Genomic DNA, 16,805 nt, shown 5'->3' with positions numbered 1-16,805 from the left:
GGATACATAATACGTCTACAGATCTAAGAGGTTTGTCCTCAATTTTCTGCCTGGTTAGCCAATCCTCTGCAAGCCTGATAGGCAAGGATTTTGATTGGCATATGACTGCCATCGAAAACTACATCTAGCCTAGAACAAGGAGACTTCTCTGAGGCCAGTAAGCTACTTCTCCCAATAGCCCTTTTTTGTAATATCTTATTGTAAAATAACTCTACATCAAGGAAAAGAAGTACCACACCAGATGGTCTCGCAGCAATAACACTTTAAAATTATTTCCAATTAGAAAGACTGAGCCTCTAAGCAGCATAGGACACTAGTGCAGACACAAGAGGAGGCTTGTAGGACTTATAGTGTACAGTTACAAACTTTTAATATACATATTTGATACAAAAACTTTAGCAAGAAAATGATTCATTTGATTGTAGAATACAATATTTTTGTACAGCATGAAGCATTCAGTTAACTTACCCTGTAGTATAAGTCATATCAACTGTATAGGACTTTCTGTATGTAAAGGCAACCTGCCTTTGGGCTAGCAATTCAAGTACGCATTTGCTGGCATGAATGTAGTCTGATGGACTGTTCTTTAGCTTTGGTGTGTCAGTGACCAATTACAAGTGTCTGACTCTTCATACTGCTTTATATTTAGTGATTAAACGCTGAACAAAATGAAAAGGGGTAACGAGAGGGTGAAAGTGAGCTAGTACGAGGACCAAAAGCACAGCTCCTGCTGCACAGTAGATAGTAAGAACTGTGTTCTCGAATGGAAGAAAGCACTTATAGAGAGAGAAGTCGGTTGGTGTTATACTGCCCTGAGAAAGGAAGGAAAACAGCATTTTATAAGACATGGGGCAAGTGGTTGGGAGCCTGTATGCTTTACAATTATACTAACGGTAGAGTTCAGTTTCTCTCATAGCATCAGTGCTCTCAACTGTCCTGTGGATAAGAGATGCAGACAGCTTTAAAACCTATGTTAGATATTCCATTTGTTAAGCACTGAGCTGCCTTGAGACTATTTTGTGCCATTTGATTTTTTTTTTCCCAGTAAAGAACACAGCAGCTGCTATTTGGCTGGGCAGCTACTCAGACCGCATAGCACCTACTGGCCCTGACCTGGGGAATGACTTCCACATAACTATGTAGGATTGCAGGCTAAAGGTGCTTAATTGTGTTGGATGGTGGCCACTAAGTATGTGGGGTGACAAAGCATACGAGATAAAGCCAGATTAATAATACTTGGAGTGTTGGGGGAGGGATCACTGGTCTGCAGGTAATCTAGGCCAACAGTCAGACACCATCTACTCCTCAAACTGCTGAAAACATGATATTCTGAAGTAAACTGGATTATCTGGTAAGTAAACACTCTACAAAATTAGGGAGACAACATGCTTTTCAAGTACAACTGTTTTAACACTGTGTTACTTACTGAGTGAGGAATAACTTTCATCTATGAACTAAAAATTATAGCCAATTTGCTTTCCCCCATGCACAAGAGACTGAAAAAGTAAACTTAGCACAGAACTGGTTTTTGAAAAGAATAAATATTTAAATGTGTTTTAGAACTGGGAAACTTTTTGTGCTTCAGGTTAATCTATTTAGAGTTGTAATCTAGGATACCCAAAGTAAGCAAACTGTGAATTAGGTTCATCTGATAGAATTTTGCTGCCCTATGAGATAGAAAGTTTGCACTTTTGAAAGACAGAAGGAACCATGCAGAAAAGATTTGGTCCTGTGGATAAATCAGCTAAGCAAAAACAAGTCTTAATACTGTTTGTTGCAGACTACTGATGATTGTTGCAGTCAAATTGTTTACACTGCATCCTCTTTATAGAAACATACTAAACATAGCTTGTATGTAGACATGTTTGTAAAACCTACAAAAAAATACTTTGCACTATACAAGCAGGATGGCTACGCAAGTATGTGCTTTATAAAGTGGGTGCTTTGTATTCAACTTAAGTGTACTTTTGGAGAGGATGGGAGGAGCTGTTTTGTTTTGCTTTTTTACAGGTAGCATCAGTCTGAGAAAATAGCTGATTGCTATGTTGATTTATATTATGAAAAATTATCTGACAAAATAAAAACTATTTAAACTTACCAGTATGAAACTAGGATTGTTTCTGTTCCTCCAACTGAATGACGGAATACTGATTTCTGGGATTTTCCCATTATGCAACACTTCACAGGCACTGTGGGTGTGACCACTCAAAATGAGCCGAGGATGAAACCACCATAACAGCTATGAGAGTAAAACAACGTTGGCATTTAAAAGTGTCTGATTTAAGAAAAAGAAAAGTGCCACACAGCTTGATATATTTTTACTTTGCTTTCAAGTTTCCCCTTCATTTCTTTAAGTCAATGCTAGTACATGTTTTCACCCACACATGCAGTAAGATGCTCTCAAATAATGCAGGGAACGATCACACATACAGAAGCACAGCTTGGAGTAGGGGAGGTGGAGGAAGGAGGTCTGCTCTTACCCTGGGTTCTTGGTTCACTAGGCAAGGCCTAGTAACCAGCATGCAGTTGCAGCAGCCTGGCAACCACTACAGACTACCTGCCCAGCCTTTCTCTGCACCTCAGCTCCAGAGCACAAACCGGTTAAGGATCAAAACATCTACTTTCCTTGGGTTGGCTCCAGCAATCTCCTACCCAGTTCAGTTGCATCCTCTGAACATGATCATCCTCAACTGCATGAGTGGAGGAGAGGGTTGATTAGCTAAGGCAGGACTTCATGCATGTACCAAATGCACAGCCTGACTCAAGAGCAAACTCATGTTCAGAGTCAGTCAGGAAGGCTGCATAACAGGCTGCACGCTTCTGTGCACACTTTGCAGAAGCTGCATTATATTTCTAATAGCCTTATTTGAGTATGCTCATTTATGACCAGAAATAGGAATGCCATTAGACAAGGAAAAACAGTTTTATTTTGATGGTAGTAAAAAGCCGCCGTTACAAACACTATTGTTACAAGAATAGCTCAGAAATCAATGAAATTAAGAATGGATCAAGCAGTGCATGACAGGGGGGGGGGAGTGGGAGAGAATAAATAAGAAGCATGCCATTCTTAAGATTCTTTGACTATCCAAGTGCCCTGTTCGCTGATACACACGACATTAAGCAATAATAATAAAATTACAATTTGCCAACAAAATAGGCAAGCCTTTCAGGGCAGCTAGTACACATCTATCTTTGGATAGAACATATTCAACATACCTTTTGAGAAGCTTCTTTTGAAACCACATCGTACTTCTCTTTAAAGATGTAATTCTTTTTATCCAAAGGAGCAGAATCTTCTCCTGTACATTTTGCGTCACTTCTTCGATAAAGAGGATAATGCTGAAAGGGATTAAAACCAAGAAGGAAACAGCACATTAACAAGACCATAATGCATTTATGCTAAATAAAAGTGCAAAAATGACCCATTTCCCAAACCAAACACACCTGTAATAGAATTGGAGCTGAAGGTGGGAGCTTGTCTACATCACTGCACCTTTTTCTGGACTGACTTTGTTCCTGTCAACAAAAACCAAGCAAGTGTTTGTACACAATCCTATATCGCACGATAGAGGAGCAAATAGAAGGCGGCTATTTTCAGGAAAAATCACGAGAGATTAGTAGGTCCAGTCTATGGAAAGACAACTCCCTGCCTAGAAGCTCTAACACAAGATGTGCCTACCATGTACAAAGTACTGCTGACAGTGTTGAGACAGCGGATATATCAGAGATAGATAGAAAAATGGCTAAACCATACAAAGTGGACTACAACAGAATAACAACACACACACAACTACAATTGGGTGACAAATAGCAGAAAGCAGCAGTTAAACAGCCTAAGGTTCAACAAGAAATATAAAGTCTGCAGCTAGTTTACTGTTAAAAAGACCAATAATTGGTCTGCTGAAAATACATCAGATCTGCCAGATAGTGAGCCTCACTGAAGATGGCATTGCACAAACAGTGCTAGAACGCAGAAGGCCCTTTCTCCAGTCACCACACTTCAGATAATCATCACCACTTAGAATTGCGCCCCAAATGCCAACCCGGGTCATATTCAGTGGAATATGATCCTGGTTAGTAATTGCCAGCCTAATTTTTGTACTAACTTTAATTTTCAAAATAAATCCTGCACACAGCAAACTGCAGTACAGTGGTACCTCGGGTTACATACTTAATTCGTTCCGGATCTCTGTTCTTAACCTGAAACTGTTCTTAACCTGAAGCACCACTTTAGCTAATGGGGCCTGCTGCTGCACCGCCGGAGCACAATTTCTGTTCACATCCTGAAGCAAAGTTCTTAACCTGAAGCACTATTTCTGGGTTAGCGGAGTCTGTAACCTGAAGCATATGTAACCTGAAGTACCACTGTAATCTAATCTAGTAATTAACAGGGAATGGAAAACTGGTCAGTTATCTGTAAGCAGGGAAGAACACTGTTGATGCACCAGCCTAAACTTGTGGAAGTAGGGAATACCACAGAAGCCACTTGAACCTCTAGTGACAGGTAGCCTCCAACTACAAACCTGGTCCTTCCGGGTGAGTGTTACCCCATGCAGAACAGGATGGCACTCTTATGGTCAAGCATCCTCCAACAGCATCTCCATCTTATCTGAGATGAGCTTCAATTTACTGGCCTTCATCCAGTCCATAATGATTTCAAGTACTGGCTTAGCACTACGTTCCTCTGAGAAAGGGTATGATGGAATTTAATAACAAATACTACCACCCAGAGGTGGAAGAGAGTGGAGGTAATGAAAGCCGAAGCAGGGTAACTGTTCAGTGCCCAAGCCAGATATAATTACCTTCGCAACAATCACTATTTTCACATGCCCTAATTCAGTGGCGGGATGCTGGCTCTTCTAATGCCATGCAGATAGGTAAAGGTGCCCCTGCCTGTATGGGCCAGTCGTGTCCGACTCTAGGGTTGTGCACCCATCTCACTTAAGACGCTGGGGGCCAGCGCTGTCCGCAGACACTTCCAGGTCATGTGGCCAGCGTGACGAAGCTGCTCTGGCGAGCCAGCACCAGCGCAGCACACAGAAAGCCGTTTTCCTTCCCACTAGTAAGCGGTCCCTATTTATCTACTTGCACCCGGGGGTGCTTTCAAACTGCTAGGTTAGCAGCCGCTGGGACCGAGCAACGGGAGTGCACCCCACCGCGGGGATTCAAACCGCCGATCTGACGATCGGCAAGTCCTAGGCGCTGAGGTATTACCCACAGCGCCACCCGCGTCGCCATGCAGATACTTCACCCATAAATGTTTTTATATTCATTTTAATGGAGGGTGGCTCCTGAACAACTCCAGGCATGCTTGGAGGATGCGGACCATTTGGATCCCTTCCAATCTGGATTCTGGCCTCGTCAAGGGACTGAAACCGCCTTGGTCGCGCTGGTTGATTATCTCTGGCGGGCTAGGGACAAAGGTGAGAGCTGTTTCCCAGTTCTGCTGGATTGCTCATCGGCCTTTGATACCAACGATCATGACATCCTTCTGGACTGTCTAGAGGAGCTGGGGGCACTGTTATACAGTGGTTCCACTCCTTTCTCCTGAGCCGTGTCCAGAAAGTGGTGTTGGGGGATGAGTGTTCAGATCCCTGGGCTCTCACTTGTGGGGTGCCTCAGGGTTCTGTCCTCTCCCCCATGATTTTTAATATCTATATGAAACCGCTGGGAGAGATCATCAGGGGGTTTGGGCTGGGTGTTCATCAGTATGCAGATGATACCCAGCTCTACCTCTTTTAAATCAGAACCAGTGAAGGTCCTGTGTGAGTGCCTGGAGGCGGTTGGAAGATGGATGGCGGCTAACAGATTGAGTTGAATCCTGACAAGACAGAAGTACTGTTTTGGGACGGGGCAGGTGGGTGGGAGACTCCTTGGTTCTGAATGGGGCAACTGTGCCCCTGAAGGAGCAGGTACATAGCCTGGGAGTCATTTTGGACTCACAGCTGTCCATGGAGGTGCAGGTCAATTCTGTGTCCAGGGCGGCTGTCTACCAGCTCCATCTGGTACGCAGGTTGAGACCCTACCTGCCTGTGGACTGTCTTGCCAGAGTGGTGCATGCTCTAGTTATCTCCCGCTTGGACTACTGCAATGCGCTCTACGTAGGGCTACCTTTGAAGATGACCCGGAAACTGCAACTAATCCAGAATGAGGCTGGTGACTGGGAGTGGCCACCGAGACCATATAACACCAGTTCTGAAAGACCTGCATTGGCTCCCAGTACGTTTCCGAGCACAATTCAAAGTGTTGGTGCTGACCTTTAAAGCCCTAAGCGGCCTCGGCTCAGTATACCTGAAGGAGCGTCTCCACCCCCATCGTTCAGCCCGGACACTGAGCTCCAGCTCCGAGGGCCTTCTGGTGGTTCCCTCACTGCAAGAAGTGAAGTTACATGGAACCAGGCAGAGGACCTTCTCGGTAGTGGAGCCCACCCTATGGAACGCCCTCCCATCAGATGTCAAGGAAATAAACAACTACTGTGGTGCCCCGCAAGACGAACGCCTCGCAAGACGGAAAACCCGCTAGACGAAAGGGTTTTCCGTTCTGGAGGCGCTTCGCAAAACAAATTTCCCTATGGGCTTGCTTCGCAAGACGAAAATGTATTGCGAGTTCCTGCGGGTTTTTTCCCCTCCCCCCACCCCTTTTCCTAAGCCGTTAAGCCGCTTATTAGCTGATCTGCTGATAAGCCGCTTAACAGCTGATCGCTAAAAGCCGCTAAACAGCTAACAGCGCTAATCCGCTAAGCTGTCAATGGGCTTGCTTCGCAAGACGAAAAAACCGCTATACGAAGAGCCTCACGGAACGGATTAATTTCGTCTTGCGAGGCACCACTGCCCTGTTCAGGGAAGTTTTTAATGTTTGAAGTTTTATTCTGTTTTTAATGTTCTGTTGAAAGCTGCCAGAGTGGCTGGGGAAACCCAGCCAGATGGGCGGGGTAGAAATAAATAATATTATTATTATTATTATTATTATTATTATTATTATTATCATTATTATTATTATTATTATTACTACTACTATTATTATTAAGCATGTTTCCAAGCATTAAGAGAAACAGCACATCCTTATATAAAGTGAGAATGCGGAGAGATGCAAGAACTCCATGCACACATTTGAGCAACTGAACTTCTCGGTAATAAAAGTCACACATAAAAATAACGTATGCAAAAACAATGTATGCCAAGAAATCACAAACAGAAGCCAGTTTAGAAAGATTATTTTGAGCACCTCAGTATACACGGATGAAGCTTCCCAGTGAGGTAATTCTATCCTTACCTGCAGTGAACAGTTGAGTTGATGGGAGAGTTCTGCAAGCTTTGCTTCTGCTGTTCTACAGATAATGCAGCCATCACCCTCAAGGGCAACACTGTTCACCATAACAAAGCTGCAAGTACAAGAGAAGAAATAATGACATCAATGTGCAGTATGTCTGCAGCAAGAAACAGCTCCATGCTCAAAATCAGGAAAATTCAACAAGGTAGACATCCTGCATCAAATCGAGAGAGTGCTGTTTGGTACATGCTCCAGCTGCAGTGCAGTGTTTTCTCAAACCATTGCCCTAAATTCAGCCACTCTGACGATCCAAAAGGCGTAGTATTCTACATCATTTTATATGTTTACAACAGGAGTTGGCAACCCTGGGCCAAATCAGGGGTTCTTCACCTTTCCATCTCATTCCTTGCAACCATGTGGCCCCAATCTTATCTCCATGGGTCACATCAGGGAGGTGCAGGATTTCTAAAGGGACAAGGAAGGACACGCTGCAAGTAAGATGGGAATCACACCTAGGAAAAATGCATTCAGTGTGGAAAAGGTGGAACGTTACATTCCTTCCCCTTTTTAGTAACTGCTGCTTTACTTGGGATAGGTGCCAACCAAGCTGGTGAAAGATGGAAGACATGCATGTGTGGGAAGGGAGAAAATGCAAGAGGGAGTGAGCCAAGTATGCACATGCTTATTTGCCAGTGTGGACCGCCAACCAATTGAAAACTGAAACTGCAACCTTCTCCTTATGGGTGATTCTTTGATCCCTTAGCACAATTCAAAACGGATATTGTTTTAAGTTCCATTACCATCCTCTATATTAATATGCATGATATTTTTGAACAAAACAGTGCACAATAGGACTCATTCCTAGGTTGATGTGCAAGACTGAAGCCTAAATATGTACTTACGATACAAATGCAGCAGACCAACCTGGACAAGTGTTTTCAACCATTTCATGAATTTACACCCCACATAAAGTTAAAACTGATAGCTTCCTGCCAATGGCAGATACAAAATGTAAATAAATATTTAAGGTGCAAGTGAACAACAACAACAAAAAAGACTCACTTTATCCCTTTCCGAGTTATCAGCTTTTCTGAAGTGAAATTGAAAACCTCTGAAAAACGTTGCAACTTGTATTCCGTCATTCTGTGTGAAATTAAAAAAAAAATAAAATCTACTTAATTTAAAATATCCATTCTGAAGGAAATCAGCCCTGAGTGCTCACTGGAAGGGCAGATTGTGAAGCTGAGGCTCCAGTACTTTGGCCACCTCATGAGAAGAGAAGACTCCCTGGAGAAGACCCTGATGTTGGGAAAGATGGAGGGCACAAGGAGAAGGGGGCGACAGAGGACGAGATGGTTGGATAGTGTTTTCGAGGTTACCAGCATGAGTCTGACCAAGCTGCGGGGGGCAGTGGAGGACAGGAGTGCCTGGCGTTCTCTGGTCCATGGGGTCACGAAGAGTCGGACACGACTAAACGACTAAACAACAACAACAACAATTTAAAATAAGTTATATTGATATTTTTTCTGAAGCTTTAATTTAAAAAGCTAACTATCAAGCTTCAGTCAGGTAATGTGTGTATCTAAATGTTAGTTTAAAGTGTAGTCCGTTGCAGTTCCTTTATAGAAGTGCTTCACAACAGTAGGGCAGACTGTCCAATGAGCATTTAACGCCTCAAAATTCACACAATTCTCACAACTGCTACTCTCCAAAAATCATCATTAATGTTAACAAGATTTTGGTTTTGAACTAGTTTTCATTTTGCGCCTGTGTATTTTGGAGGCCAACATAGCAATTTATTTTCACCAGCTTTTTGTTTTTAATTTCTCACATTTTTCCCTTTGAGAGACTTTCATACACATGGCCTGCTGTTGCATTCTTCCATTTATCTGCCAGATTCTGGATGTCAGACAAGTCAGGGCTCAAATCACTTCCTTCTTGAAGTAAATAAATTCACTTCTATGGGGGAAAAACCTATACATTCCTGATCTAGCTGCTTGTAGTATATGGCAGTTAAAGACAGCTCAGTATTAAAACCTGTCCTCAAAAGAAAACAGGTAAAGAACTGAGAGTGTGAACAGCTGGGTGGAAACAACACCAAGTGTTCTGCAACCCTGGCACCACAGTCAGCTAGTAACACAGGATCTGATGCTGAAAAGAGAATCCTTTTAGGCAAAAGGGATTATCATTCTAGGTGAAGCCTTGATGTCCACAATACAGCTGGGTTAAAAGGTTTTGCACTCATTTCCACTCCCCTTATCCTTAATTTGTTGACATTTGGGGAATGCTTGAAAGGGGCAAAACATTTCTCCACTGCCCCGGCAACATGCTCCACGTTTATAGTCAACCTGCAGCAATGGAGCTGCTGCAGAACAACAAAACAGGAAGCATCACTTCAGAAGTGCATTAAAAGAAGAAGTGGTGAATTAGCTGGAAGTGGATTGAAGCTTGCCTCAAAAACGTTATTAAAGTAAACTTGCAATACTACACCTTAAGTCCACAGCAGCTGCATATCATGGTATGTATCTAACACTTGACTTCAGTGTTGTGTAAGTACTACACTGGAACCTCAGGTTGCAAACGTAATCCATGTGGGAGACACATTTGCAACCTGCACGCGCAGGTTGCAATTCAGTACTTATGCGCAAAGCGTGATTTAGTGCTTCTGCGCATGCACCGAAACCCGGAAGTAACCTGTTCCGGTACTTCCAGGTTCGGCGCGGTGCGCAGCCCAAAATTGGGTAACCTGAAGCGTCTGTAACCCGAGGTACCACTGTACATGCCACACTTGTTGCTCCCAACAGGTTGAAGCATGTTAACACTGAATATGGAGCAAGACTACTCCAGCCCTCTATGTGCACAGGCAGAAGAAGGGACAAAGGAACACTCTGTACGATTTTGCATGCGTCCAAGAAACATGCCCCCCCCCCATGGATTCAAACCTATCGTAAAGCATTTAGTTTTATAATGGAATGTTCTTCTCATTTTGACAATTCCCATCTCAGTACTGCATCCTGTTAAATAAAAATTACTCACTCATAATGAAAGCCAATGTCGTGGTTGCCAACAATAGCAATTAGCTCAATAGAGGCTGGATGCCTAAACATTTTCTGATAGCGTCTTACATCATCTGACCAGGCCTGCAGGAAAATGTAAAGGTTCTAACTGTATATAATCCAATTTAAATAACTATTAAAGTTTTCATCACTAAGATTAGTTATTGCAGTTTGCCCCATATTTCTACTGTCAGTAACAGCCATATGTCATTACTGTTACCATGAGCTGGTTAAAAGCATATTATGGTTGTACAGCATTGATACTGCAAATAAGTGACCTGCAACAATGCATTTAAGCCCACATAAATAAATCAAAGTAATATGAACACTGGGGCAAATCTTTCTCTCCTTAACCCCAGCAGGGCAACTTTGACATGGGCAGGAACATCCACGTGTCAATCATCTGAGGTCATGTGCTTGACAGGCAGACCACCTCACCCATCTGTCAAAGTTGGCCTGTGGAAATATTCCTAAGCAATACTGAACTCCCCACACATCAGTCGCTGCATGAAGAATTGAGTCCTGCTTTTTGCAGCCACATCTCCACCTATCCTACATCCATCATTTGATGCCAGGTGAGGGTCAGGGGAACATGGGCTGGGGAAAATGGCCTCTTGGACCATGAAGTGCCTAGAGCATCTTGTTTTGCCTAAATGCCAGAGACTCCCCACCCCACCTATATTAAAATAAAAAATAAAATAAAAAATAAAATAAAAAATCAGTAACTCAGTAATATTTATCAAAATATAGCATCACATTTCTTTTTGCATGACTCTGAGTAAGGGTTATGACTAATTGGGCACTAAGAAGTGTACTGACTAACTGGACACTAATATTGACAAAGGATAGATTCTCACAATCCTTAACTGCTTAAGTCAACATAAATTGCTTTACAGAGTCTCTGTGCATGCTAAATCAGTCATGTGACTCACTAAACCAATACTCTGTATATCTGAAGGAGCATCTCCACCTCCATTGTCCAGCCCAGACACTGAGGTCCAGCTCCGAGGGCCTTCTGGTGGTTCCTCCACTGAAACATGTGAAACTACAGCGCCCACCCTGTGGAACACCCTCCCATCAGATGTCAAACGGATAAACAACTATTTGACTTTTAGAAGACATCTGAAGGCAGCCCTGTTCAGTGAAGTTTATATTGTTTATATAAACAGTGAAGTTTATATTGTTTTATTGTGTTTTTAATGTTTTGTTGAGAGCCGCCCAGAGTGACTGGGGCAATGCAGGCAGATGGGCAGAATATTATTATTATTATTATTATTATTATTATTATTATTATTATTATTATTATTATGCCTACAGCTGCAGCATTCTAAATAATGTGCTGAATGGAAATCCAAGGTGGGATTCACCTAAAGACCCCTTTCATAAGACCTGCACAAGGGCTTCCAGTTTTAAAAAATTGGCCCTGGGGCTGGCAGGGGGGAACCCCCAGAACAGTGCAGGGGACATTCATTCCATCTGGCAAGCTGAAATACTTGCATGGATGGAACAGTGCAATGTTTAATTCCACCCTCAGCTTTTAACACACACACAAAAATAATCTACTCAGCACATTCACCTAGTTTTAACTTGACAACAGCAAAAACAACAACAACAAAACCCTATGCAGATACATTTTCAAATAGCCTCTATCTAGGTCAGGAGTGGGGAAGCACTTTCATGTGGTGGGTCAAATCCAAATGTGACACACAGGTGGTCATAGCTGGCTAAAACGGCCTTGTGGGCCAAATTAGGAATGTTAGTGGGTCTAATCTGACCTATGGGTAAGAAGTTTCCAATGTTCAATCCTATTTTCCTCACTTGTCTTTGCTATGAACAGAAAATCTTGGTACCCATCCCATGGGTAGCTTACTGCTAGCTGATGAATGCCTACGTATTATTGATGCATCTCTCACCTCATCTTAAATTAAGCACTAGGAACTGCTGGCAAAAAAAGCATAACATATCTGTGTTAACAGAACTCTCCTAAAAGCACTGAAGCAACTGCCTGGTACTTGTCAAATATGCCTGTAGGAACTACAGAGTCCAATGTGCTACCTAGTAAAGCAGAATTTAGGGCCCAATGACTCCTAGTTCTTTAACTTAATTGCTACTGATCAGGATACCAGTTAGCAAAGATGACTGAACAACTAAGCTTTAAAAGAACTATATTAGTTTCCTGGTCTCATTCTTTTGTGCAAAACACTTTCAATAAAATCCTATTTTGCTTCATGAACACTTTAATGTTTCACACAATACCAACCTGGGAAGAACTCCATTTTCCTTCATCAAAGATATCACCCAGGATAAAGACTATTTCTGGCTGCAGAAGCCAGAGAGCAGTTTGGAAGGCTCTCTCCATCTGCCATTCCCTAAGAGAATAAAAAGGGGTATCAGTTCAACGTACTTAAGTGAATATTATAAGCACTTGTACCAATCTGGCCATGTTGACCTGCGTTGCTTTGTTTTGTCTCCGCTATACTGGGTGGGTATTGTAGTCTGAGGTTTTCCTAAGGTAAATGTTTTAATTATGAGTCTTCATCCTACAAGTCTGAAGAGATGTGGTTGTATTGCAGGGCATGACTGTAAGTAATAGATTTTGTGATCCTTCTGAATGAAAGCTAGAAATATGCATGGGTTAGTGGTCGGTGGGTTTCGTATATAACTATTATGTAAGCAACAACAAAAGGCTTCTAAAAGTAATTTCCAAGTGATGCAAGTTTAAATATGGATTGTTTTACATACATTTCTACTGAGTTTTTTAACCATGAGGTTGAACCTTTGCAGTGGCATACCATGGGGGTCTCACATTTCAGTGGTGCCCTGTGTAATGCTAAAATTTCCCATTACCACCACCTCTCATTCCCCCTGAGGTGCCTCACCCCTAAATCCGCCTCTGACCTTTGTGTCAGCATAATTTAAAACTCAGAGGCTGAAATTCTGCAATTTCAATTTGTGCACTTTTTATTTCTTTTTTACTTGGAGTGAAGCATGCAAGGTATCTGGTCGGCTTGATAGCGAAAAAACCACTGCTTTAGCCAAGTTTTTCTACACACAGAGAGATGTAAAATACTGGAAGTGCATAATTTGCCATCATGAGATCAAATAACCATCAAGCCTGGCTACACCCAATCATTACCTCCTCTAACACAGTGAATGAACATGAATTATTTGTGTGAACTCTAAGGACTATATTTTAGCCTAGCAATAGTCAGGATATTACCATTCCATCAGTTGGGAACCAATTTTAATTGGTAAGACTTTGAACGATTTTTGCTACCAAGGGGATTTCCATTCTTTTATCCATGTTTATACTACCAGTCCAAATAAAGAAGCTTTAGAAATAGGCTGATGAAAGACTTCAATATTATTATATCACAGCACATCTTCTTTTAAAAACAGTTTCAATTAGGATGCAATCCTAACCTTAGATTCGCCAGAATGAGCAAGTTAGAACGTGGCAGACCTTCGGCTCAGCCAGCAAGTTCCCAGCTCAGCCAGACTACACTAGTCAGCTGGAAATATGGTGGCATAACTCCCTCATCCCAACTAAAACAGGGCTAACTGAAACCAGTAGAACATGTGCCATTCCAGGAGAGGTGAAATGGGGGGAAGGGGCTTATGCTGAATTATAACTCTGTTGAGTTCAGTCATGTGTCCTGGCAACCCAGTGAAACTTATGCCAGCAAAAAGGTATAAGTCAAACTCTATTTTAAAGTCTTGTTTCCCCTTTGCCAGCCTCAGGCCAGCTCAGCCAGCAATACCCCTGGCTCCTTCTTGAACAGTTTGGATCTAGCATGCTTTATACCAGCTCAACTTAACCCCATGCTACAGTCTGCATTGCACTCCCCAAAAGGTTGCAGAGGCTAAGAAATGCAAAATGAGTATTACTTCAAATATTACCATAAGAACAATTCTGGATTCTCAAATTTAAGACAGTTTTCTGATAACAGTATAAAACTCATTAAAACCATTTCAGAATACCTGAGCTTTTTATGTTATTTTGGTTCTGGTGTGTTACAGCAACGTGCAATGAATTAGAAAATATTAAGAATAATAATTCCTTCAAACAGTGAGTAATAGCTTATGATTATCAAATTGTAAAAAAAAAATCACTTCTTTCAATAGATATATACTAAAGTTTTGGCAATATTCAAATATGAATGAATGGATTAGCATGTAAATAATCAAGTCACAGGTATTTAGTGGTTCATAACCCTGGTTTTCATGCATGCAGAGGCCAACTGGAAAATATATGTTTACAATAAATTGCTGCCTGTTACTGATATTTAGTTCTTACCTTCTCAGCTTGTCCAGCCAGTGACCACTGAGTTCACCTAGTAAATGAGTATCTGATAAAAACATAGCCTTCAAGACAGAATTGGAAGTCTTTTCAGTAGCCCTTGGAGCCCGAGCTTTCAGTTGCGGCCAGTGACACTGAATTATAACTACGTAATAAATAAAAAATTCACAGAAGAAGAACACAGAAAGAGTAAAACACAAAAGCTTCAGTGCAAAAGTGCCTCCTCTCTTCTCCAAAAAACTGTATGGGATCCTAAAGCCCAAAAGTGCCATATCAGCCTACAGGCAGGTCTTTCTCCCCACAGATGGTACCAATATCCACCTACTGAGGCCAGTAAACCAAACCAAATGTGTGTTTCAATTTTTGTTCTTCACATCAGACCGAAATCCTGCAGAAGACAGAAAATAATAAATACTATGAATTCAGTAAGTGATCCAAGGTGCTACTGGACAAGATTTTTTTTTTCCGACTGCATCAGACCAACAGAGCTACCTGCCTTAATTTGAAAACGCTTCTGTTTGCAATTATACCAATAATTTATATTTATTTCTGCAGTTCACCCAGTGAGCCCCTTTGGTAACAATCGAGCTAACACGAAGCAACAGCAAAGTTCAGGTGAAAGCCATGGAATGATACATCTTTTCTCTCGCCATTTTGTGTGGGGAACCTCCAAGAGCGAAGAGTTCTGCTCAACTCAAAAGCTTGCTCGCTCGCTACTGTTGTGACCCGTTTTTAGTTGGTTGTAACAAAGACGGCTGTATTTGGATGGAAATAGAGAGATAACGATGTTTAATTTTACCTAATGGATCAGCGAGGCGACTTGCCATTTTTGTCAGCTTTTAAGAACCACCCGACTACTTTGCAAGCATCTCCCAGGTACTGAGTAAACGGCATCATAAAACGAGCCCGCCTCTATTACAATGACCCTCTTACCGCCAAGGAGGAAGGAAAGCCCCAACAATATATTTCTTTTTGGTAGACCTGGGAAAAGGTCAAAGAGGCAGAATAAAGCCAGGCTTGTATAACTTTCTCCTGCAGAAGGGGAGGCATTTCTAAGGGGAAACTACCGAAGGCGGAAGCAAACCTCTTTCCTCTCACAATAAACAACCCGCTTCAAGGTGGTGCTGTTACTGCTGCTGCTGCTGCTGCTGCTACTCACCCCTGAGAGGAAACTCCCGCCAGGAGCGGAGCGAGGCTCCCCGCGTGCAAAGACAGAGGACGGAGAAACTCCCCGCCGCTTTGCACGTGTCCCCCGCACGTCTGGAGCGGCGCTTCCTGCGGCATCCGTGGAACGGCGAAGAGCTCCCACTCCGGAGGTCAGGAAAGCGACCGAAGCACTTGCTATTGGATGCCTCGCTTCCTGAATCGCCTCGTTCTCCAGCCTTGCGCGCCTCTCATTGGCGCCGCGGAGGCAGCAGTTTGATTGGCCGCCGCGTCGCTCTCGGCTGGAGCATGGCGGCTGCTGCTCGCTCAGAGATGGTTATCCTGGGCAGCTGCCCCTGCACAGCTGAGGCGAGGGCGTGCAAGGGCGAAGCAGGCGACTCGGGGTAGTTGGTTTCATTAACTTAGCAAGACGAAACAATAGTTCGTTCAAATTTATTCATTTTCATTACTGTATTCATTAGATCATGTACACACAGCATTTCTTTCTCCCATCTCTCTGTTTTGTTCTTCCTGCCTGTGAAGAGCTTGTAAGCTTTGTAGTATCTTCAGAGGCCAGAGGCCCTCTAAGCTACTGGTAGCTACTGAAGAAAAGGCTTTTTTGGGCAGTGGCATCCCAGTTACAGAATGCCCTCCCTAGAGATGCCAACCAGGCACCTTCATTTGTGAGCCTTTGAAACCACTTGATTTTGGATCTGCTGCCTGTTGCAGTGGCAAGATGTGGCTTAACAGAAGGTTACTCTAACCAAGATTTAAGAGCTGCTCATTGTGAGACAGACTCTGGAATAGGGATTCAACTGGTTTTGGATGGGGAAGTACTCCTTTCCATATTGGATCACTGCAGCAGGTCTACCTTTGAAGAGTCTTCAGAAGTTACATTTCGCCCAGAATACAGCAGCAAGCATATTAATGGGTACTTGTTCCTGCCCTGTACTGGTTACTAGATTCCCTTTCAAGCATAAAGCAAAATGTTGGTGATTGCATTTGAAGTCCAAAACGACTCAGATGCAGGATATACT

At 42.7% G+C, this 16,805-nt stretch overlaps 1 protein-coding gene across 1 annotated transcript; it reads right to left on the bottom strand.

Annotated features, from left to right (window-relative positions):
- Positions 1 to 345: 345 nt before the first annotated feature.
- MPPE1 (metallophosphoesterase 1) lies at positions 346 to 15,987 on the bottom strand. The gene is made up of 10 exons (XM_079982977.1): positions 15,785 to 15,987; positions 14,623 to 15,013; positions 12,586 to 12,694; positions 10,306 to 10,409; positions 8,332 to 8,412; positions 7,273 to 7,381; positions 3,445 to 3,516; positions 3,217 to 3,339; positions 2,099 to 2,239; positions 346 to 812 (listed from the first exon to the last, which is right to left on the bottom strand). Exons 2-10 carry the CDS (start codon positions 14,895 to 14,897, stop codon positions 630 to 632), a joined length of 1,197 nt encoding a protein of 398 aa, XP_079839103.1. The 5' UTR covers positions 14,898 to 15,013; positions 15,785 to 15,987; the 3' UTR covers positions 346 to 629.
- Positions 15,988 to 16,805: the final 818 nt, after the last annotated feature.

Source organism: Podarcis cretensis (assembly GCF_951804945.1).
Source record: "Podarcis cretensis genome assembly, chromosome: 7".
Taxonomy (NCBI): Eukaryota; Metazoa; Chordata; class Lepidosauria; order Squamata; family Lacertidae; genus Podarcis; species Podarcis cretensis.
The sequence above is the reverse complement of the archived record's forward strand: the minus strand, read 5'-3'. Positions and strand labels throughout refer to the sequence as shown.